The sequence below is a fragment of the Callorhinus ursinus genome, unplaced genomic scaffold (genome assembly GCF_003265705.2).
Source record: "Callorhinus ursinus isolate GAN/ISIS: 27379988/994484 unplaced genomic scaffold, GSC_fseal_2.0 scaffold5, whole genome shotgun sequence".
NCBI classification, from domain to species: domain Eukaryota; kingdom Metazoa; phylum Chordata; class Mammalia; order Carnivora; family Otariidae; genus Callorhinus; species Callorhinus ursinus.
In genome coordinates this window covers 8,796,429-8,820,263 of record NW_027397067.1, presented here as the reverse complement: position 1 = coordinate 8,820,263, position 23,835 = coordinate 8,796,429, and the positions used below count along the sequence as shown (strand labels likewise).

The 23,835-nt window shown below is 34.9% G+C and overlaps 1 protein-coding gene across 2 annotated transcripts in view; it reads left to right on the top strand.

Moving 5' to 3' along the window:
• TMEM68 (transmembrane protein 68) overlaps positions 1-22,789 on the top strand; it is a 48,184-nt gene extending 25,395 nt beyond the window's left edge. The window contains exons 4-8 of one of the 2 annotated variants that reach the window (XM_025870603.2): positions 1,030-1,194; positions 3,470-3,663; positions 8,572-8,632; positions 10,298-10,437; positions 21,202-22,789. In XM_025870603.2, the coding sequence (XP_025726388.1) occupies positions 1,030-1,194; positions 3,470-3,663; positions 8,572-8,632; positions 10,298-10,437; positions 21,202-21,306 (665 nt within the window). In that variant the 3' untranslated portion in view covers positions 21,307-22,789. The remainder of the gene's footprint in view (positions 1-1,029; positions 1,195-3,469; positions 3,664-8,571; positions 8,633-10,297; positions 10,438-21,201) is intronic. The other variant, XM_025870602.2, reaches the window with a different exon arrangement.
• The last annotated feature ends 1,046 nt before the right edge of the window (positions 22,790-23,835 follow it).

The following is a 23,835-nucleotide window of genomic DNA, read 5'->3' as shown; positions in this document are numbered from 1 at the left end:
CTCTCCCAGTGTCAGGTTTTGCTTTTCCAAGGGAAGCTTCTGAGAAGCCAGTGGGGTTTTTTTCTCTATACTATTTGCAGGGGCTCTCTTGGGTCTCTTCCCTGCCATGGCCCTGCTTTTTCTTGTAAGCAACTACTGAGTCCTGTGGAGGAATGTTAGTGAGTGTGAAGTCTTGTTTGTATCTGGGATTCCCGGTGATTCTACACTCAGTGGTCACCTGCACTTGGCCTTTAAATTTGTTAACATTTCAGTTATTTTCTATTTGTCTACTTTTAGGGCACCTACGTCTTCCTCCCATCCTTGGTTTGTCTCTCATTAGGGGAGCTTGTCACCCATTAGAGCTGTCGATTCATCTCTTTGAGAGAGCAACCTCAGCTTTCTGACATACTGCTTTTTCTTAGTTTTAGGGTAGGAGCGAGCTTCTCTTATGGCTCGAGTTTATTCTAGTTTTCTCCTTTTCTGTTTTTGTAGCTACCTTCTCCAACAGTGAAAAACCAGGCTCACGTTATCCTTAATGTGTAGACTCATTTGACCAACCCCACATATGTAACCAACCTCTTATCATTGCCGCCATTCTTTGCCGCTCACAGACACCATCTTACCCCACTTGGGCTGGTACCCCATACTAGGCCGCTGAAGTGTCTGCATACTATCCTCTAACACTCATGCTTAATCCCACCCACGGGTCCCCTCCCTTTCCCACTCAAGCCCCAGCACCATGTTCTAGGCTCTCCTCCTGTGGGGGTGCACTCACAACTCTGCTTGGACTTTGACTCTGGGCCACCTCATGTGGATGCCCTCCTCACCCTGCCTTGGCTCCAGCATCCACTCCAGGCCACCCCTCCACCCCAGACTTGACTCTGGCCCACCTAATGGCTGTAGGACTGATTTGTGCAAGAAGGGAAGGAGAAAGAGGAAGGCTCATGCACTTGTATAAGAAAAGACTGACTTTCTGAGTTAGTAAACGTCCTTTAGTGTAAATAAACTAATAAATATATTTTAAGCATCTGTATTTTGTCTTTCTAACAGGTTATGAAGTTCATGGGATGGAAAAAATACCAGAAGGACCAGCACTTATAATTTTTTATCATGGAGCTATTCCTATAGATTTTTACTACTTCATGGCTAAAATTTTTATCCATAAAGGCAGAACTTGCCGTGTAGTAGCTGATCACTTTGTCTTTAAAATCCCAGGTAAACTTTGACTGTAGATAGTGATATAAAAATGTTTAATTAACATGATCAAATTATGTTAAAGTCTGTATCCTTGAGGTCTCTAGTATCATTTGGAAAATCTTTTTGCCTTTTTAGGGTAATGCACTTAGCTCTAATTTGGGAGTATCTGATTATGCTATTTAGGTAGTATATCTAAATATAAAAACATTATGGTCAAAAATGTTATCTAATTTTTGCTTTATAAACAGGTATTTAGTCATTATTTTTCTAAGTTAAATGCTGAACTTCCACTTTAAAAAAATAAATTGTAACTTTTGCCATGTAATTTATATTTTGGTATAGAAGGTAGTTGATTTTTCATATGATGAATTTTTCAATGAGATATTGATTTTTGGAGTTTAACTTCATAGTAATTTGATTACTGTCAGTATTATAGCATATCAAAATTATTTAAAAAAATCAACCAGGATATATTTTGTCTTCATATAATAATATTGCTTCAGAAATCCTATCCTAAAGAGTCTGTATGTCTTCATCATACTTCACTTGCCGTCTAGACTTATAACTCTTAAAATTAAGGACTATATTCTTAATCTGTTCGTAAAGGCTTTATACCTTTTTTAAAAAGATTAATTAACCAAATAGTTTTAAACAGTTTTTAAAAAAGCCATTCTAAAATAAACTCATTGGTAATAAATCTTATTTTCTTTTGTCATTGAATGACCAGAAATAAGCCAACAAAGCTTATAGTATGTCCCCTAGAATAATAAAACCCAAAGCCACCCATCAACCAGAGAGACAAACACCAAGCAATGAATTAAATAAGAGTCTACTCAGTGGCTTTCATAGACATGGTTAATGTTTTGGGTATCCTTATGTCTGTATAAGCTAAATTGGCTAGAAAAGGTTTTTCTTTAGAAAGCAATATGATCACTTTATTATAAATTTGAAAACTAGAGAAAAGGAAAACATCATTTTAATCTTACCACCCTAACATAAACAGTTATCGTTTTTATTTATTATACTTCATTTTTAATTTGCATATTTTTATGTTAGGCAAACTCTTTTATGTTCTTTTTAAAAAAAATATAATGTTAGCATTAATATTTTACCATGCTTTATAAAGAATAATTTTAATGTATGACTAAAATATTTACTTAACTAGTTTTCTCTTATAGAATATTAGGTTGCTTCCATTTTTTTTCTTTTTATACGTAATATAATGTGAATATTTTTATTTAGCACTTGGCTTTTAAAAAGATTTCCCCTTTCTGATCTTGTAATTTATGAAACCTATTATGAAAATGCATCCCGTTAAGTCAATGAGCTTTTAATATAATATGGGGTGAATATTATTTCAATCTTAATAATATTTATAATCTTGCTTCAGATCCTTAAACCTGTGAGAAGTTTTCACTACTCATATTTCCCATTCTCAAAAATAATGTATTACAATAACATCAGTCCTCCAAAGTTCTGGTTTAGGATTTGGTTAAAATAGTTAATTACCGATAGGATTATTTCTTTGATCCATAAATAGTTGTGCTTTGAAAAACTGTATAATATTAAGACTTGGAATTGGCTGTTACTGAATTAAACCATCACTTTATTAAAAACTCTTAGTGATTTTGCTATTATTATTGACTTAAAAAATTTAATTGTGGGATTAATATCATCTAACTTTTAATTTCAGCAGATTTGGTTATGGCTTGCCAATTTTGGTAGGGCTAAGTTTAGTCAGATTTACATTCTCTTGAGTGATTCTTTTTCTTATAGGGTTGAAGGAAGATTAGATTTGTGATTGCTGATGGGATATCATTTCTGATTGCTCTAATAAATACTGTAGACAGTGTTTGGCCCTGAGATGCAGTGGAAGGAGCTTTGGACTAAACATACCTGGACTGGAATCTCTGCCCTGCCATCGGCTAGGTGTGTGACTTTGAGCAAGATACTTACCCTCTGAGCCAACTTTCTTTGTCTGAAAAATGGGGATCAGAATCCCTGTTTTCCAAGGATTTTGTGAGTTTTAATTCAGAGTTTGAATATGTACTGTAACCCGAGTAGTAGGTGATTGCTGAGGAGATGATCAATAGGAGGTGATCAATAAGACATAGCTATTACTTAACCAGCAATGTTAATCTTATGTAAACCATAAGAGTTCTTGTTGATTTCAAAAAAAAAAAGGAATTTACTGATTTAAGTATAGATATTTATGTAGCTTGTAAAGATTTTTGTCTTGAAGAATTGGACAAGAAGTACTTAAGATATATCTTCATGCTAATGTTTCTTACAGGGTTTAGTTTATTACTTGATGTATTTTGTGCTCTACATGGACCAAGAGAAAAATGTGTTGAAATTCTGAGGAGTGGTCACTTGTTAGCTATTTCACCAGGTGGAGTTCGAGAAGCCCTAATTAGTGATGAAACCTACAACATCATTTGGGGTAATCGTAAAGGCTTCGCTCAGGTTGCAATTGATGCAAAAGTGGTGAGTTGTGTAAAACTAATTATTAAAGTAAAGCTAGGTTGAATTTAAAATAAATGCTTATGTAGTGGGCCAGAATATATAAGAATTTAGATACTTTCATTGCTCTACTTAAAAATCAGTGTACTCTTTGTAAGATTAACGATAGAGAAATATTCCTTGAGCTTGGGATGCCATCTTAAAAAACTCAATCTGGAAATTTGGCAAATATCCATCCAAGTTTTATTTTACATTTCAAAATCCAGCTTCTTTTAACTAGATTTGTAAAATTTTTTGTATTCCTTCAGTTACACCTTTTTCAAAAGTATAATCATTTCAGTTCTATGTATTTTAAGCCTTTGGTATGATTGAGTTGGCATATTTCAGTGATGGTTGTTGGTTGGTTTCATTGCAATTCTTTTATCTGTGACCAATTTGTATAATAACAGGACTTGAATAATACATAACTCCTATTATTTTTTATCAACAAATTTGATCAGCTATCTGATAGTATGAATAAAGATGAGAAATAGATATTAGTGTAATTTAGATTTTTTTAAAAAGATTTTCTAAAAGAATTAGTCAATAAAATTAATGTTCCTCAGGGATCCACGGTAATTATTCTCCTTAGTAGACTGGAGAATGTGAAAGCCATTTTGTCCTTTTCTTTTGCTTTGGAAAGTAATTCTCAACTTTTTGGTCTCCATATTGTACTTTATCCTATGAAACACTTATTTATTACTTATGGAATGTTTCTTCTTTGTTTTTTGTTTTCATTTTAGATTGTATGTCAGAAAAAGAAATGGTAGGACCTTTGACAGCACGGTGTTCTTTTTCCAGGCCAATTAGTTAGAGACTGTTGCCAATACTTTGATGTCTCAGTTTTTTTGTGTACCCATTGCTGCTACATAGAGACCAGTATGCACCCTTAGCTTGCCTGTTCATCTTGCAAATACAGGATTAAAAAGAAAGAGTTTATGGATGACTCATTCTAACCCAAGACCACTATTTGGAGAAAAATGGAAATTTTCTTTTTTTTAACTACAGAGTTAAAATAAAATGCATTGAGCTTTATTCTCTCCTGTACACATGTACACATAACTACTAGAAGTTATTGCTGTAGTGCTTTAGTAATGTGATCCCAGAATAAGAGTTAATGTACTTGCCCAAGTGTTTAATAATAGACAACATAAAAATTTAAACATTCTTATCCTACAGTAGATTATAAGCTCCCTAAGGACAAGATCATCTTTTTATATTCTGAGTCCTTAGTACAATGACTAGCGCTTAGTACAGTGACTAGCACTTAGTAGGCTATTTGAATTGAATTGAATTGGTTTTTTTAACACAATATTAAGCACTACTACAAAGGGACATTTGGAATTTAACATTTTGTTAATAGTATTAGTGATACGGAAAATTAATTCACAGCACATTTTATTTCCCAAAAAGTCTTAAGTGCTGTTGTATAAAACAAAATTCTAGAATATATGAATATAAAGTACAAAAGGATATATGCACCATTGTACAAAAATTAAGGGTAATGAAAGTAATGTCTATTAAAGCAATGATAAAAACTAAAACCCTAATCAAGATAGTTTAATTTTCAGGTTTATATTTTGAAAGGATTATTTCTTATGAAGTTTAAAGGTAAAAATGACAAAAATAGATTTGGAATTATATAAATTGATCATGAGATTCTAATTTCTCATCCTTAACTTCACAGATTTAAGGAACATTGCCTGGAAGAAGGCCGGAAAGAAAGAAATTATAGAGAGAAAGGAACTATTTTTTTCAATCTTTGCTAGAGTTTCTAGATAATTAAGATAATCTAGATGATTTAAGGTTTTTGTATGAAACTTGAGAACATTTTATAAACACCCTTTTGTAAGTTTAAAGCCAGAAATCCTTAACATTGTTGATTTACAGGATAGCATTGTACATTTGATAACTGTTGTACCACCCCAACCTTTTGTAGTGCTTTTAAAGTCTTTATGTCAGTACTTTTACCATAAGTAGGTGACATATATAATTATTCCAATGTTACAGATGAGGAAACTCAGGCACAGAGAGATGAAGGGATGGAGGGATCGGGTCATACAGCAAGGGAGAAGCAGAGCAGAGCATACAGTTCAGGACCACAGGCAGCCGGGGCTGTTGCCATCCCTGACTGCATTTCACAGTGAGTCTGCTGACCTTGAGATTAGAGGGACCTTCCAGATACGTGAGGGAGCTCTTTCAACCATATATAGAGATAGTCGTAAATGGTACAAGTATCCCATCGGGAAAACCCCTTCATAGTCCTCACGAAATCATCATAAGCTTTGGGTAAAAATTTAAAACTGTTGGAGGAATAACTATATTTAAATTGTGGCATAGTAACAAATTAAAGTGGAAAAACCTAGATTGTCAATGCAAATTCACACAATATTGATAAAAAATGTTTAAGGTTTATCTGAAAGTTACAGGCTTTTTAATATAATTTAAGTCACTCTTATTTGTGAAATTGCTGAGAATTTTTAGGGAACTTCATGTTGGAAAAATATTAGCCCATTTACTCAAGTTGGAAAATAACTGATGTAAAAGAAGATAACATTTGTGTGTGTGTTTTTTTTAAATATTTTATTTGACAGAGAGAGACACAGCGAGAGAGGGAACACAAGCGGGGGAGTGGGGGAGGGAGAAGCAGGCTTCCTGCCGAGCAGGGAGCCCGATGTGGGGCTTGATCCCAGAACCCTGGGATCATGACCTCAGCCAAAGGCAGACGCTTAACAACTGAGCCACCCAGGTGCCCCAACATTTGTTTTAATAAAATTGTTTATATGTATTATATCAATCCATAAAATAACCTTTGAGATAGTATAATTATTATTGTTACCACTTTATACGTGAAGAACCTGAAGCATAGACATGGTAAGTAACTTGTCCATTGGTGCTCACTTATTTTTAGGAGCAAAGTTTAGACTCTAAGACCATATTAAACTAATTCCCCAAGAATAGTTTTAACAAAATACACGTTCTCTTTCTCTTGCACACATGTGCACACACATACATAAGGAGACACATGTATACATGCAAATAATTTACTTCTAGGTTACTTATGCTAATACCTTATATGCAAAAGGTGTACAAGGAAAGGAATGGATAATGTACTTCAGTATCAAGTTGTAATAAAGTAATGCTTATAGCTTTAAGGCTGTTAGCTTGAATGCAAATTTAGAAACCATATGCCCAGACTCTAGCCTGGAATACTGAGCCTGCTAGGGTAAGCATTTTCCTATTTAGTAGGTTCTAGATATATCGAGCTTCTGGAGAGTAAGCTATTTAAAGGGTGGTATGTACCCTGAAGAGTCTTTATAAAGTGCATGCTTCAGTATGAACCTAGGGGTTCATGCCAGTCAGACATAAATCCAGCAGTACTGGTCAGAGAAGACAAAGGGTATATATACGAGCTGAAAGGTTTCTGGTCCTTTTTGGGCATTTTATGTTCTCAACTCTAAAGACATTTTATAACTCTTTAAAACATTAGGATGTCAGCAGTCACTATTTCGCAAAACTAGTGGTGGTTTCCTAGATCATAATCTGAATTTTGTATGAAAGAGTCAGTGTTTTATGTTTTAGCTTTGTGAATTAACACCATGAAACTTTAAATTCTTCCATCAGAGTGCCTTTCTTTACCTGACTTCTTTTTTCCAAACTGGTTTTAAGATTGCTGCTGCCTGTTTCCGACACTTTATATTCAGAGAATACAAACTACATTATGTGCATTGTCTCTCTGTCGTGTGTCTTCGTTCCTCTTTAATTCATCCATCACACTTTGTTTCAGCACCTAGTCTGTTCCAGGCACTATTCCAGGTGCTGGGGATACAGCAGTAAACAAAACAATGTCTCTGCTGTTGGAGGTCTTCTTTCTGGAGAGGGGAGAAATACACTAAATAAATGATCAGTAGTTCTGTGTGAGGTAATACGTTTTATGAAGAAAGCTCTACCTGTAGTTCCTTTCCTTCAGTCCACCATATTTTACTGTTTTCCACAGCTGAGTAAGAGTGGCTCTTTAAGTGTCAACTTATTTAAATATCTCAAACCCTGTTCACTAAGGCAGATAACTCTGTATTAGGCAAATACTGATGGTAGAATGTAAGTAAAGTGATACTCAGTTTTCTAAATTCTAAAACATCATTTAATTCAATGTATTTTATGTGCATTTTAAAATGTTTTTATTCAATTTTTTATCTACTTCAGTTTCACCAGGGTGGAACCTCCTTATATGATCGTTTGCTGCTTCATCATTGTTTTAGGACGTTTAATTAAGGTCTCCATTTAAAAAATCATACTTAATCACAGATATTCATGGAACAATAAAAACCATGAACTTGTGAGCAGAAATCCTCTAAAATTAATGCTAAAAGGAATTGTTTTATATATTTTCCTTTTTTTTTGCAGTCATACTTTTCATTGATGTTCAAAATTTTTAGATTTAATAATCTCACACACGAAAAAATAGTGTTTCCGTAGTTCCGTGACAGCATCTTGCCAAAACCTGTCATTTAAATTTATATAAATTTCCCCATAGAGGGAATATCTACCTTGTAACTTTTTCTCCAGTGAGCACACTATACGTTAATTATATTTAATGAAATTAATGATTACTGCAATCTTATTTTGAGGGTCAAGAGTTTATGTGGAAGGTAGGAAAGTTGGTAAATGAAATATTATGTGTTACCACTAGAGGGTAGTGTTTCCAATTTTTGTTTTTACAGATCAAGTTAAATTTAGTCTGATAAATCACACTGGTAATAAAAGTATACCTTTATTTTAAAAATACCTCATTTTCATAATCTTGAACAGGCCCTCAAAATTTTGCATTATTGACTCAGTGGAGATATTGAATGTATCAATATATTTATTTTTTAATTCAAATTCTCTCTTTAGCCCATTATTCCTATGTTTACACAAAATATTCGAGAAGGATTTAGATCACTTGGAGGAACAAGTAAGTTCTGATTCATACGATTTTTCTAATTATAATGTAATGTTTAGAATATAATCTTTGAAATACTTGGGCTTTTGAACACTATTAAGAAATTCTTTTGTATTACTACTTTAGATAATGGATATATTATTTAGATGTTTTTCTGTTTAAAGTCTAAATGATAACTGATTCTAAGTAATGGCAGTTCTTAGATGTTAGATTTTTATTAAGAGTCTCACATACATACTGAAGCTTATTTGTTTCATAGGCTTCTTAAAATTACAGAGTGAGTTATCTAATTTCCTTGGTTGAACCACGCTGTTGAGGTTTAGAACAAATGTACCCATTGCCCAGATTATCTTCCTAACTCACTGCTGAAGAAGTTATAGCTTTAAAAATGGATGACAATATGATACTGAATTAAGATTAACAACCTAAGGATATATCGTCTGCTTTGGTTCATTTCTGTTACTTCTTGTTTTTTGCTTTTTAAATATTTTGAACCATGATACATTTATATTGTAAAGTTCTTTTTGCCTAACTTTAATTTATGGGTAACAAAATAAGCTTTGAGTGTAGTTATAGGAGTGATAACGATTAGAAGTGCTTTTTCTTTGCAATTTCTCTGTTGTTTTCTTTTTATTTTGAGATTTTCAGTTTGTTTTTATACCCTATGGTTTATATATTTGATTGACTATATTTTATATCCCTAGCACTATATTGTTCCTATCCACATACAGATCCCCTCCTAAAAAACTTTAAACTTCTGTTGTTTCTTTTATGTGTAATGTTGGTATGTTGTTGATATTCTATTACTTTTTTTAGGTGTTAACATTTTTTCCCTTTTTTTTTTCAAATTTAAGGTGGAAAGGCAGATTGATGTGAGGTTTAGCTGTTGCTGTAGAATTATTTCTTCTAATTTTCTCTCAGGTTGTTTCTTCAGAATTTTAGTTGCATAACAGAAATTATTCCTAATTTTGTTTCTTTAATTATAAAGTGGTTTAAAAATTACTGTTGACTGCTTTTTGACTTTCTTTTTTTACTTAATCCTCCAGTTTATTTTACATTATTACTGCTTTTAATCTTGCTAAATTTCATACTTGGTCGTTAGCATTAGTAATTCTTTGCTACTCTTTGCATTTTTCTTAATTTACCGTAATGTTTTTTCTTTACCTGTTGGTGCATTTTAGTTTCATGTTTATGTGAATTTATCTTATGCTTTTATTTTTTTTCTTTTATTCATATAAGTCTTTATTTGTGAGTCTCTAAACTTTTTAGCCTCTAGCTTTTGGTTGCAGTCTTTACCCATGGTTTTGTAATAATAGTAATTGGTTTGCCTTTTAAAATTCTCATATTTTTGAAAGCTCATTTTTAAAAAAATTAATAAACCTTATTTTGGGGGTCATTTTTAGCTTTACAGAAAAATTGAGCGGAAGTACAAAGAGTACTCATAAAGCTTCTCACCACCCTCCAGCTTCTCATATTATTAACATCTTACATTAATGTGCTACATTCGTTAGAATTGATGAAAAGCTCATCTTTAAGAAAAAACGTTGTGTTAATTGCCAGGAGGTGATACTGTTTGCTACCTTCTTCTAAGTCTTACATTATTAATTATTAATTTGAAAGTTCACAGTTGCTCAGAATATTTAACCAATTAAAATAATTGTGTTTACTTTAAAACAGGGTTATTTAGGTGGCTTTATGAAAAATTCCGCTATCCGTTTGCTCCAATGTATGGTGGTTTTCCAGTGAAATTACGCACCTATTTAGGTGATCCTATCCCCTATGATCCAAAGATAACAGCAGAAGAATTAGCTGAAAAGGTAAATTATTCTTTCTTTCTTAATCTTTGAACAGATTTTTACTTTCAGTTATTATATTAAGATTGAATTCATTAATTCCACAGACATGTTCTTGAGATCAGTGGTGCTTTTTCCCTAGGGGACATTTGGCAGTGTCTCGAGATATTTAGTTATTGTCATGACAGGCAGGTCCTGGGAGGTGGTGGGGCTACGGACATGTAGTGAGTAGAGGCCAGGGATGCCGGTGAACTTCCTACCATGCCCAGGATGGCCCCCCGCAACAAAGAACCACTCATTTTAAAATGTCACAAGTGCTGAGAGGTTGGGGCTCTTGGCACTGGTAATTAAAAAGTGTCATAAGTGATGTCCAGAAGAAAGAGGTGACTTCCATAAAAAGAAAGTATTGTTCTTGTTTGATAGAAATATCCTGGCAGAAAAATGGAATAGTTTTTAAGAGTGTGGGTTATGAAATCAGGTCGTTCCTAGCTCCACTATTTGTGTGCTGTGTGACCTCAGGGAGTCTGCAGAACAGGGAAGAGAATAGGACCCACTCACAGTTGTCCCTGAGGATTACGTGAGATTGTACATGATCATTGTTTAGAACAGTCAGTGACATACAGTAAGTGCTCCGTGAATGCTGGGTATTAACATTATTAACAATAGTGAATACTGTCGTCCTAGAAACTTGCAGTCCAGTGTGGGAGCTGAAGAACCAAATCAGCATTTATATGGTGATGCATTAACCACAATGGTGTGCTTACAGCAAGGTTTCTTAACCTGGGTGCTACTGACATTTTGTTGTGGAGGCCTGTGCTGTGCACCGGAGGATGCTTACCACCATCTCTCACCTCTACTCACTAGATGCCAGTAGCACTCCCCATCCTCACGTGACCCTCACTCATTGTGAATAAAAAATGCCTCCAGACCTCTTCATGTAACCCCCAGCGGGGAAAAATCTCACCTGATTGAGAACTGCTGTCTTAGGGTATTATGGAAGCACAAAGGAAAGATATCTAAATTAGATCGGGGATGCCTCCTTGAGAGAGATGATGGTTGAATTCAGTTTGGAAAGACAAGGAATTAGCTGGACAGAGAGTAATGAGGTAGAGGAAACTGAATGTATAAATGGATGGCAATATGATACAGCATAAAATCTTTGGGGAGTTGAGAGTAGTCTTTTATAGCTAAAAGGAATATATGTTATGGAAGATGAGGCTAGAAACACAGGACGGGTCTGGACTATGATGGCCTATAATTGATTTTGTTTCCTGAAAGCCGGGGCAGGGGCGGCATGTGGTGCTCTTGAAAATAGGTGAATGGTGTGATAGGTTTGCGTTTGCAAAGATCACTGGAAGCAATATGGAGGCTGAATTTGAGTGAGACAGTAGAAGCTCAAAGGGGAAAAATACTGCTTTGTGAAGGAAAAAATAGGAAAATCTTTCTGGAATGAGGGCATTTGTGGTGGGTCTTGAAAGGATGTGACTTGGACATGTGGACTTGGGGTTGGAGGAAGAGTATGAACAAAGAAATGGCGGTAGGGAAGTTTGACCATGTACCAACAATGGTGAGCAGTCTGAGGGGGTTAGAACAGCAGGGTTGGGAAAAACTGCCTGATAAATTCTCCTCCAGGGATTTTGCAAAACACATTAACATATTAAAGGTTCTAAGAAGCCCTGCAACAAAGAGGTCTTTTTAACTTTGTTTCAAAACACATTTTCCATTCTCACCTGACCAAAACCCTCTCCTTATTTTTCCTTCAGTAGCACTTAATAACAATTGGGGAATCACTAGCTTGATGGGTAGGGTTTGGTTGAGATGAAACTGGAAAAGTAAGTAGGAGCTATATTTTTAGGCCCTTAACTATCAGACTAAGGAATTTGTCTACCAAATACATTTCAATTAGGATACGCCTCTGATTGGGAATGGCTCATATCAGTTTCGTTCAAATTTGTTTGGCGGAAGCAAGCAGATGTATAATCTGTTTCTCTGCAATGGTTTGTGAAGATGACTCTAGAAATTGTGATTACTTAGATACATATAAGTGTACTCTTTAAGAGCAGAGGTTATGCTATGAATTCTTGTGTCTCCAGTTCCCAGCACAGTGTTCGGTATTTAATTAGATCTCAATAAATGTTTGATGAATGAATGAATTACATAATGATATTTTTATCTACTTGAAAGGGAGAGCAGGCTGCAGATTTGAGAGATTTTACAGAGATAGAAAATACCAGACTTGAAACCTAATTCTATAGCTCCCTGCAGGATATGTATGTATATGTTTATATGCATACTTTTTAAAAAATTTTTATTTATTTATTTGAGGGAGAGGGAGAAGCAGACTCCCCACTGAGCAGGGAGCCCAGCACAGGGCTCAGGGCTCGATCCCAGGACCCTGAGATCATGACCTGAGCCTAAGGCAGATGCTTAACCAACTGAGCCATGCAGGCGCCCCTGCATAGGTTTTAAAAAATATTGCACTGGAGTTTGGGAGAAAGGTCAGAATTGATGATGAAGATTTAGAAATTATCTGCATGAGACAGTTACTGAAGTCATGAGCTTTACAAAGCAGCTTAGAGAAGAAAGAGGACTTAGGACAGACCGTAGGATAAGTAACATGTAAGGGGTGTACCAAGGAAAACACCCAAAGCTGACAGAAAGGGAGATGGCAGAGAGGTGGGGAATAAGTGAAAATTTGTGTGAGAGAAGTCAACAGGTGAGGATGTTTAAAAAACAGGAGTGATCAGTAATATTCATCCCTGCAAAGACATGAAGGAAGAAAATACCACTCAGCTTGCAGTTACACCTTCGGAGAGTATAGAACTAGATAAAAGCCATGAATGTCATATTATTGAATCACCTGGAGAATGGGATGAATGTGTTTTGATTATAACTTTATACCAGCCTTTTGTATGTATACTGTGATTTTTTTTAAGTTTTAAAATTGTAAAAGATATAAAATTTATTACTTAACCATTTTTAAGTGTATGTTTTATTAGTGCTAAATATATATTTATACATTGTTGTGAAACCAATCTCTAGAACCTTCTCATCTTGCTAAATTGAATCTCTATACCCACTGAACACCAACTACCCATTCTTTCTCTCTCTCTCTTTTTTTTTCATATATATCCATCAACATTTTATTCTGGTTCCTTTATGGTCAATGCAAGATTCTTTTTCTCCCCCAGCTTCATAATCGAGATATAATTGACATATAACACTGTAAAAGTTTAATGTGCAAAGTGAAGATTTGATACATGTGTATATTGTGAAATGATTATCGCAATAAGGTTAGATGACACTTCCAGCACCTCATAATTACCATTTTGTGTGTGTGGTGGGAATATTTATGACCTTTTCTCTTAGCAACTTTCTAACATATAATACAGTATTATTAACTGTAAGTAACCATGCTGCACATTAGATCCTCAGAACTTACTCATCTTAGAACTGTAAGTTTGTACCCTTGGCCAACATCTCCCTATTCCCCCGCACCCTGGCAACCCCCATTCTGCTCTGTGTTTCCACGAATTCATCTTTTTTAGATCCTGCATGTGAGGAGAATCATACACCAGCTCACCACTTCTTCCTTGCAGCCCCTGGCAACCTCCATTCTACTTTCTAGTACTATGAGTTGGACTACCATAGAAAAGTGGAATCATAGTGACTGGCTTATTTCATTTAGCATGTCTTTCAGGTCCATCCATATTGTAGCTGTGACAGGATTTCCTTCTTTTTTTAAAGCTGAATAATATTCCATTATATGTATATGGCACATTTTGTTTATCCATTCATTCATTGTTGGACATTTGGGTTGCTTCCATTTTCTTGGCTGTTGTGAATAATGCTACAGGTAAAATCGATGTGCAAATATGTCTTCAAGATCCTGTTTTGAATTCTTTTGGATATATACCAGAAGTGAGATTGCTGTATCATATGTGGAAAGAAAAAACTCCAGCTTTTCCCTCCTATAGGGAAAAGCCCAGTTCTTTTGTACTGTGCCTTTCTTTCACTTGTGAGTCTCCTTTACTTTTACACACAACATGACTTCTGACACTTCTGGTCACCAAATGTGTGGAGGTTTTTCCCCTACCAAGCAATTCTCTGACACCAGCTGGAGGTCCTGTAATTTAACTCAGTTCGGACACTGTCTACCTGGAGATAGCATAGATGCCGCAGGGTAAGGGCTCAGTCCCACAAGGCTATTCCCACCCCACTCTAGATGCTAATCTCAAGTACTGGGTCCTCAGGTAACCCACAACTTCTGTCTGAGTTGGCTACAATTTGGAGGTTCCCATGACCCCTCCCCAGGTTCAGTTAATTTGCTGGAATGTCTCACAGAACTCAGGAATGCACTTACTTTTATCAGTTTATTAAATGATATGATAGAGGATACAGATGAAAAGCCAGATAAAGAGGTAATGTAGGGCAAAGAATGGGAGGGCTCCAAGTGCAGGGCCTCTGTGGAGTTAGGGTGCATCACCTTCCTGGTGTGGATGTGTTCACCCACCTGGAAACTCCCTGAACTCTGTACTATTGGGATTTGATGGGGGATGATGGAGTCGAGCTGAAAATTCTAAGCTTCTAATCATGGTTTGGTCTTTCTGGTGACCAGCCCTTATCCAGAAGCCATCCACAAGTCCAATAGAACAAAAGACACTCTTATCACCCAGGAAATTATAAGGATTTCAGGAGCACTGCATCAGGAACTGGAGTCAGAAACCAAATATTAGAACAAAAGGTGCTTCTAGTGCCCTTATCACTTAGAAAATTATAAGAGTTTCAGGAACTCTGTGCCAGGAGCCAGGAGCAGAGACCAATATGTATTTTCAGTTATTTCACACTACGATAATTCTATTTTTAACTTTTCAAGGAGCCTCATCCATACAGTTTTCTATAGTTGGCCATGCCATTTTACATCCCTACCAGCAGTACACGAGGGTTCCAATTTCTCTGCATCCTTGCCAACACTTGTTATTTTCTGTTTTGTTTTGTTTTGTTGATGGTAGCCATCCTAATGGGTGTGAGATGGTATCTCATTGTAACAATGGTTTGATTTGCATTTCTCTAATGATTATCTCAACTGATGTTGAGCATCATTTCGTAGGCTTGTTGGCCATTTGTATATCTTCCTTGGAGAAATGTGTGTTCAAGGTGTTGGCTCATGTTTTTAATCATATTATTTGGGTTTTTTGTTGAATTATAGAAGCTCTTTATATATAACTCCTCATTAGATGATTTGCAAATATTTTCTCTCATTCCACAGGTTCCTTTTCACCCTGTTGATTTTTTCTTTTGATGTATAGAAGTTTTTGGTTTGATGTAGTCCTAGTTGTCTATTTTTGCTTTGTTTCCTGTGTTTTTGTTGTCATATTCAAGAAATTATTGCCAAATCCACTGTCATGAAGCTTTTCTCCTACATTTTTTTCTAGGAGTTTTATAGTTTTAGGTCTTATGTTTAGTTCTTTAATCCAATTTGAGATAATTTTTTGCATATGATGGAAGATAAAGTTCAACTTCATTCTTTTTTAATGTGGATATCTAGTTTTCTACCATCATTTGTTGAAGAGACTGCCTTTTCCCCATTGTATGGTCTTGGCACCCTTGTCAAAGATCATTTGCCATATATGCAAGTATTTATTTCTGGGTTGTCCATTCTATTCCATTGGTCTATATATTTGTCTCTCTGCCAGTATCACACTGTTTTGATTTTTGTAGCTTTGTCATATGTTTTGAAATTGGCAAGTATGAGGCCTGCAACTTTCTTCTTTTGTTTATTTAGAGTCCTTTGAAATTGCAAATGAATTTTAAGATTTTTTTTTTCTACTTCTGCAAAAAATGCTGTTGGGATTTTGATAGGGATTGCCTTGAATCTGTAGATCACCTTGGATAGAATGGACAGCTTAACAATATTAAATCTTTTAATCCATGAACACAGATGTCTTTCTGTTTATTTGTGTCTTTAATTTCTTTCAGCAGTGTTTTATAATTTTCAATGTGTGAGACTTTCTCCTCCTTGGTTACCTTTTTTCCTGAGTATTTTATTCTTTTTGATGCTATTGTAAATGGGATTGTTTTTTGTTTTTTGTTTTGTTTTCAGAGTGTTCATTGTTAGTGTATACAAACACGACTGAGTTTTGTGTGTGGATTTTATATCCTGCAACTTTGCTGAATTTATTAGTTCTAACTGTTCTTTTATGGAGTATTTAGGGTTTTCTATGTATAAGATCATGTCATCTGTGATGACATTTCCTATGCATAAGTCTGATTTAATCCTGTAGGGTAGACCTTATTATTGCTGTTCTACACGTAAGAAAACTGGATGATTTAGTTAGTTTTGCTGGGGTGTGCTGCAGTAACAAACAAACAATCTCAGAGGCTTAGGACAGTAAAGCTTACTTCTTGTTCATGTTGTATTTCCCCTGAGGTCCATGTCTTCTTTCTCCTGGGTTCAGGCTGATAACATGTGGGATGTTGCCATGGTAAAAAGAAAATGTCAGGAATGGGAACTTTTAAAGCTTCTGTTTGGAAGTGGCTCACTTACTCCCACTGACATTTTACTGGCCAAAGCAGTCACACGGCCACACTAGACTTTACTGGGACAGTATCTGTATTCTTCCCAAAGGATGGCCCAAAAGACAGGGGCTGGTAGGCAGAGGGAATGAATCACGGTAACCTACTATACCATACTGGGACCCAGCAAGACCAGACACTTAGAAAAGAATATACAGCTGAAACAGCTATAATGTTATATTAGATGAGACTATTAAAATCAGGTAGGAAATTCAAATAGATAGGAAGTTTCACGAAGGGAACAGTAAAGAAACATTATGTGCCCTGTCTATGAACTTCATTCTTAGAAAACTTACTGCCAGTTATGCTGCTGGTCCATTAAATATACTCACAGTTTATTGTTCTCCTGTACCCTGAAAACAAAACTCTTTGACACTGGTTTTCAGGGTCAGGACATGCTCTCTGTGTGCATGATGCTTCGCTGAAGTGATGCCTTACTGATAGGCCTCCACGAGCTTTTACACCAGGGTGAGACCTTACCCAGTGACGTTGCTTCTACCTGCACGCACTTTACTATTAACGTAACACATTTTTTTGCTACCCCCAAACAGTGCATTCTCCTGTAGAATATAACCAAATTCTGTTTTGTTCTTTTAAAATTTTTTTCCTGTCTATTAGGATTTAAGTGGGTCAGAGCTACTTAGGAACACTTTTTACAAATACCATATATTTTTATGGGCAAAATAGAAGATAATAGAGAAGGAGGGGGAAAAGCCTGGTGTGGAGGTTTAGGGATCTGGGTTATAATCCTCGCACTACCACTAGGCAGCAGTGTCACTTCGGATAAATATGTTCTTCTCTCGGTCCCGGTTTCCTTATTTGTAGAGCAGATAAATTGAACTAGATGATCTCAGACTTTTTTTCAGGTCTCTTAAATGAATCCTGTTCCCTTATTTTCCTCAGTTAAGGAAAATTCCAGTTAAATTCCAGTGCCTCGATTTTTCATATGAGGTTTTTTCATATGAGAGCAAAATTTACTCACGTTCATGTCACTGGTAGAATTAGATATTTTATATATTAAAATATATAAACATAGTACAACCTTACCTATTTAAACTAAGTATGAAAGAAGGCCTTTCTGAATCCTTGAAATACCTCAATTACTCTCTCCAGTTACTTTATGTACTTTATTATCAGTACCAAAAGTAACAAGTAGTCTACCAAAGCATAGTAGAATTTCTTGGGGGAATTTATTTAAATACATAGTTGCCGTATTCGTAATTTTGATTGTACGTTGTCATTCTTGAACTGAAGTATACTTGAAATAAGGAATACTTGAAATTTTCCTTTTGTGAATATATTGTCATGATTTTCCAATCTTCATTGTTAATAATATAAACTGTAAGATAATCCCTGGATTATCACAAATTCAAAATTATTAGCATCCAAATTATTGTAGAAATGAAATTTCATTTAAAAATGGGTGATAGATTGTTCAGTTATTTGATTGTGGAAAACCATTTTGTAAGCACTATCTAAATCTAAATTAAAATATAGTGTGCTAATGCTGAACAGGGCACTTGGGACATTTCCTGAAAGTTCTCTCAGGCTTAAGCTGTTGTTCCATCTCTGTATTTACAGTGTCTGTTTCTGTCTGTCTCTTTAACTCTCTCTCTACAGTCTCATTCACACATCCACACATATATGTAAATACAGGTTTATTCATATATACATGCATATATAGTATACATGTATTGTTAGGGTGGAAAGAAGATGGAGAGAAGTGGCTAGATGTGAGTGGTATTTGGGAGGTGAAACAAATGGATGTTGCCGATGGATTAGCTATTGTGAGTGGGAAGCAGGAGTCGTTAAGGGTGACTCCTAGGTTTTGGCTTACTTGGCTAGGTTCATGGTAGTGTCATTTGCTGAAATAGGGAAGGAACTAAGAAAAGGACAAAGTATGAGGGAAAGAACGTTAGGTTAGTCTTAAGGATATTGAATTTGAGGTGCCTTTAAAACATTCATGGGAAGTCATATTGAATATTCCTATATGAAGCTGAGCAGGCTGGAGATACAAATTTAGGAGTCATTAGCAAATGAAAGTTAATTAAAGTTGTCTGAACCTTTGAAGAATAAGTCAGTGCCTGATTTTGGGATTATAAATCTGCAGAGAAGATTGGAAAGGAGCAGCCTGAAAGCTAGAAGAAAATCTAGCTTTTCCTCCAGTATGAGAATTTCAGAAGCAAGATCAATGGTGATTGAGAGGTCAAGTAAGATTAAAAGAATGTTACTGGGTTTGGTGACAGAAAGGTGTCATTGGTGATTTTGCAAGAGTTGTATTTTCTTAATCATTACCCTGATATTTCTGCACCCACAACACTTCCTTGACACCTCAATTTATATTAAATTAAGTCTATGCTTTTTCACTTGGTGTTTAATGCCTTTCATGATTTAATTGAAGTCTAATTTTAGAGCCTTGTACACCCAGCTTCTGAACACATACCTGAAACTCCAGCCAAACTCACTAACTCACCATTCCTAGGCAGTTGTTTTCTTGTGGACTTTTTCCTCCTGCTTTTGCCTTCACTGTCAGTGAAATCTTACTGGTCCTTGGAGACCCAGACCAAAGAGCGGCTCATTCATGTGTCCTTCCCTGTCATTTCCCACCAAATGAGCTCTCAGGTCTGAACTTCCAAATGCTTTCTTTTCACATCTCAGATGACAGGTACATCTTACAAATGATCTTACATTTTTATTACTTTGTACTTGATCCATTTATTAAGTTATGAGCTTGAGATTAGAGACTTGTTTCACTAATGTTATAGCTTCCAAAGCATCTGTTTTCTAAATACATGAATACAATTTAAAGAATATACTTCACAGAAAACAACCTGTATTAGCCACTTTTAGTCATTGTGCCAAGTACCTGAAGACATGGTTGCAATTTCATTTATTATTTACAATAAGTGTATGAAATAGTTCTCCTTTCACAGATGTGAAAACTTGTGCTTTAGAGAGGCATACTTTTTTAAATAAAGATTTTATTTATTTATCTGACAGAGAGACACACAGCGAGAGAGGGAACACAAGCAGGGGGAGTGGGAGAGGGAGAAGCAGGCTTCCCGCCGAGCAGGGAGCCTGATGCAGGGCTCGATCCCAGGACCCTGGGATCATGACCTGAGATGAAGGCAGACGCTTAACGACTGAGCCACCCAGGCGCCCCTAGAGAGGCATATTTTTAAAATAAATCTTTGGGCTAGGGTTTATTAATTATATTTTAAAAGAGATGCAGCTTAGACTCTCCACTGTAGAGAACTAATGGATTATTACCGGAAGGGAGGTGGGTGGAGGGATGGGTGAGATATTTGATGGAGATTAAGGAGTGCACTTCTGATGAGCACCAGGTAATGAATGGAAGTGGTGAATCACTAAATTGTACACCTGAAATTAGCATTACACTGTATGTTAACTAACTGGAATTTAACTAAAAACTTAAAAAAAAGATGAAGGTCCAAGATTTACAAAAAGAAGGCTATTGAAAGGCTAGCATCTAAAAGGAAGTGTGTATGTGGGTACACACATGCATTATGTGCATGCACAGAAATTTTTTCAGATAGCCACAGACTGATCTAAAAGTAAAAATTATTGAAATTTGTCGTGAATTTAATGGAAAACAAATAGTTTTAGGAAATTTCTTATATCTTAATTGACTTTTCCATTGCTGTGACCTAATTTAAATTCCTATTAAACTCTCTAGAAATTGACCTAATGAACTAAAAAGTATATCAACTCATTCATAGTTTTCCTCTCTTTCTCCTCTTGCACTGCCTGCTGTAGTTGTTTGGGTGTGTAGTGATGAAAGAAAAATACACAAAAGTTTATTCATGAATAGAAAGGAGTAAAACTTCCACTAGAAAATTTCCTGCTACTTTTTTTCTTCTGATTTTTCTCCTTCAATTCCTTGTAGTGTTTATTGTATGCAAAGCATTGCTGTGCTCGGTGCTGGAGGAATACAAAGCTACGTCTTAAGGAACTTACAGTCTGGTGTAGAAAATAGCCATGTAACATTAACTACTTCCAGCATAATAAAATCAGTATGAGGACTACACTACACTGTTGGGTGTGCTGAGAAGGAAGTCACTAATTTTGAGGAGAGATGGGTGCTAAATTAAGAAGGACTTTTTTGAAAGTAGTGTATTAAAATCTTTACAACATAAATGATCTATTTTGAGAACTAAAGGAATAATGGCTTTTCTTTTGTTTTCTTAATAGACAAAGAATGCTGTTCAAGCTTTGATTGATAAGCACCAAAGAATACCGGGAAACATTATGAGCGCTTTGTTAGAACGTTTTCATAAAAAACAAAAGACCAACTAGAAGACGATTTAATCCATTTATATTAGTATGTTTGTGTCTGTGGTACTGTCCTCTAAATTTTGTAGGTTCTATAATTACTATTTAAAAAAAAATGTTAATAAGCATCCTAGACTGAACTTGTTTGTTTAAAATTGTATTGTTGATTTTGTTTTTGCAATCAATTGTGTCAAATTTAAACAGTAACTCATTACATGCCTAATAATTCAGAAAATGATGTTTCTTTTTATAAATTCCTGATAATGTATAATAAACATATAGATTTTAAAAATTAAGTTCATTAATAATCGCAGTTTAGGTTAAACAAACATTCCTAAAATACTGCATCTAATTTCTGTATCTGTTGCACTGAGCTAATTTTGCAGGATGGCATAATTCAGTACAGACACTGACGTTAGAGAAGAAATACTCTTTCATCCGCCTCTCATTCCTTTCCTGACCTTGGGCGAATCATGTAATGTTTTTATGCCTCAACAATTCACTCTATAAAAACATGCTAACACTTTGTTGAGGCATATTATTTTAAATTTTTTAAATTTTAAATTCTTTATATTTGCCCTGATTGATAACTAAGGAACTGAAATTATAACTGAATTAAACAATACCAAGAATTTTTAAAAGTTTATGTATATATTTGGTCCACACGATGTTTAAATTATTTCTTTAGGTATGATGTCCAGTTGCCAAGCACAATGGAAAAGATACACTGTTTTTCAAATTGAATAAAAAAAATTAGGAACAGTAAAATTTCTAATAATCATTATTATTTTTAGTATTATATTTTTTAACAAGAATCTGTAGACACACCATATAGGGTGTGCTATGCATTGTCAGCTATGTAATACGGCATTTAATAGTATAAGGTTAAAAATCACTGTTGTGCTCTACATTTCATATGTTAGAAGTTGATTCTAGGCTGATAAAAGCAGAGCTAAAGAAAGTTCTGCTTTTGCTCAGTACCATGGCTTATTCAGTTTGACTTTGCAAACAGTCAAATGGTTTATTGTTTCAATAAAAATATACTTGAATGATAAATTTATGTGAACACAAAGCTTTCTGAAAAATTAATGGCTTTCGATTTGTTGTCTCCTTGAAATCTGAATTTTAAAAGTATTTAAGTGGAAGAGTACCAGAAATCAAATGCAGTATCTCCCTCTTCCTTTTTTAGATATTAAATTACTTGGATTTTTGTATAAATTTTTGTATAATGAGTATATATGTATATGTGTAATGTATATAGAATTAAGCAACATAAAATAAAAGTAAAGGTGAATTGCAATTCATTTTCTTGTGAAATTGCATATGTGACATTTTATTTTAAACTATTTTTTTTGTTTACTGTTTATTCATTTTTCACCCACAATCGTATTCATCCGTCTCAACCACAAAGAGTAAACCTCACTTTCTAATGTAATAAATATATTTTAATTTCAATTTCAATGAAAAGAGTCAATTAATGATTATTTGCAGCTTTTTCCCCCCTCTGGCAGTGAACAGTGTTTGTTTGAAATCAATAAATATTTCCAGAATGAATGAATAAATGATTATAAAACAAGTGAGAATAATGTTTTGGGGCAACGATTGGTTTTAAAAATGGAAGAAAGAACAATATTCATTGCTAATGTAGCAAAAGCTATTATTTTTTTACAGTATTTAAGTTTTACTGCTTTCCTTAAAATCTTGTTCTCTGATACTCAGACTAACTGGAAGCCATCCTGTCTTGCTCAATGCAAGATCTTTGTCTTTGCTATTTGAATTTAAGTGCCATTTAGAAAAATGAGGGAATATGGTCAAATATAGAAATGCAAGTAATAAAAGGGGATGTTCTAAGTTTTTGAAGGGAGTGTTCACAAGTCTGATGAAAGCTAGGGACTCTCCAGAAGCATGAACATGTGGGAAATCTTTCATATCCTTTAAAAAAAAAAAAAAACTTTAACTTTGAAACAATATCAAATTTACAGAAAAATTGCAATAGTAGTACACAGTACTCCCATATACTCTTCACCCAGATTGGCTAATTGTTATGTCACATTTGTTCTCTTCACTCACCCCTCCCCCCATATATAAATTTATAAATAATTTAAATGTTTTCTTCTGAATGAACTGATACTAAATTGCAGATACCATGCCCCTTACCTTTACCCTTGATTATAAGGCCATCCATTCATAGCACCACAGAGCAATGATCCAAATCAGGACATCTATCATTGATATCTAGTATTATCCAATCTTAAGGCCAGATTTAAATTTCACCAGTTGTCTCAATATCCTTTATATCAGTTTCTCTTCTTGATGCATGGTTCACAGCAGGATCACAATTTGCATTTAGTTTTCCTATCTCGTTAGTCACTAATCTGGAATGATTCCCTAGCCCTTTGTCTTTAATGATACTGACATTTTTGGAAAAGACAGACTGTTTTGTAGATACCCTTCACTCTGTTTTTGCATGATTTGATTCAGGTTATGCATTATTCCAGAAATACTACATAAATGATGCTGTGCTCTTTCAAGTGTTTCATGTCAGGAAGCACA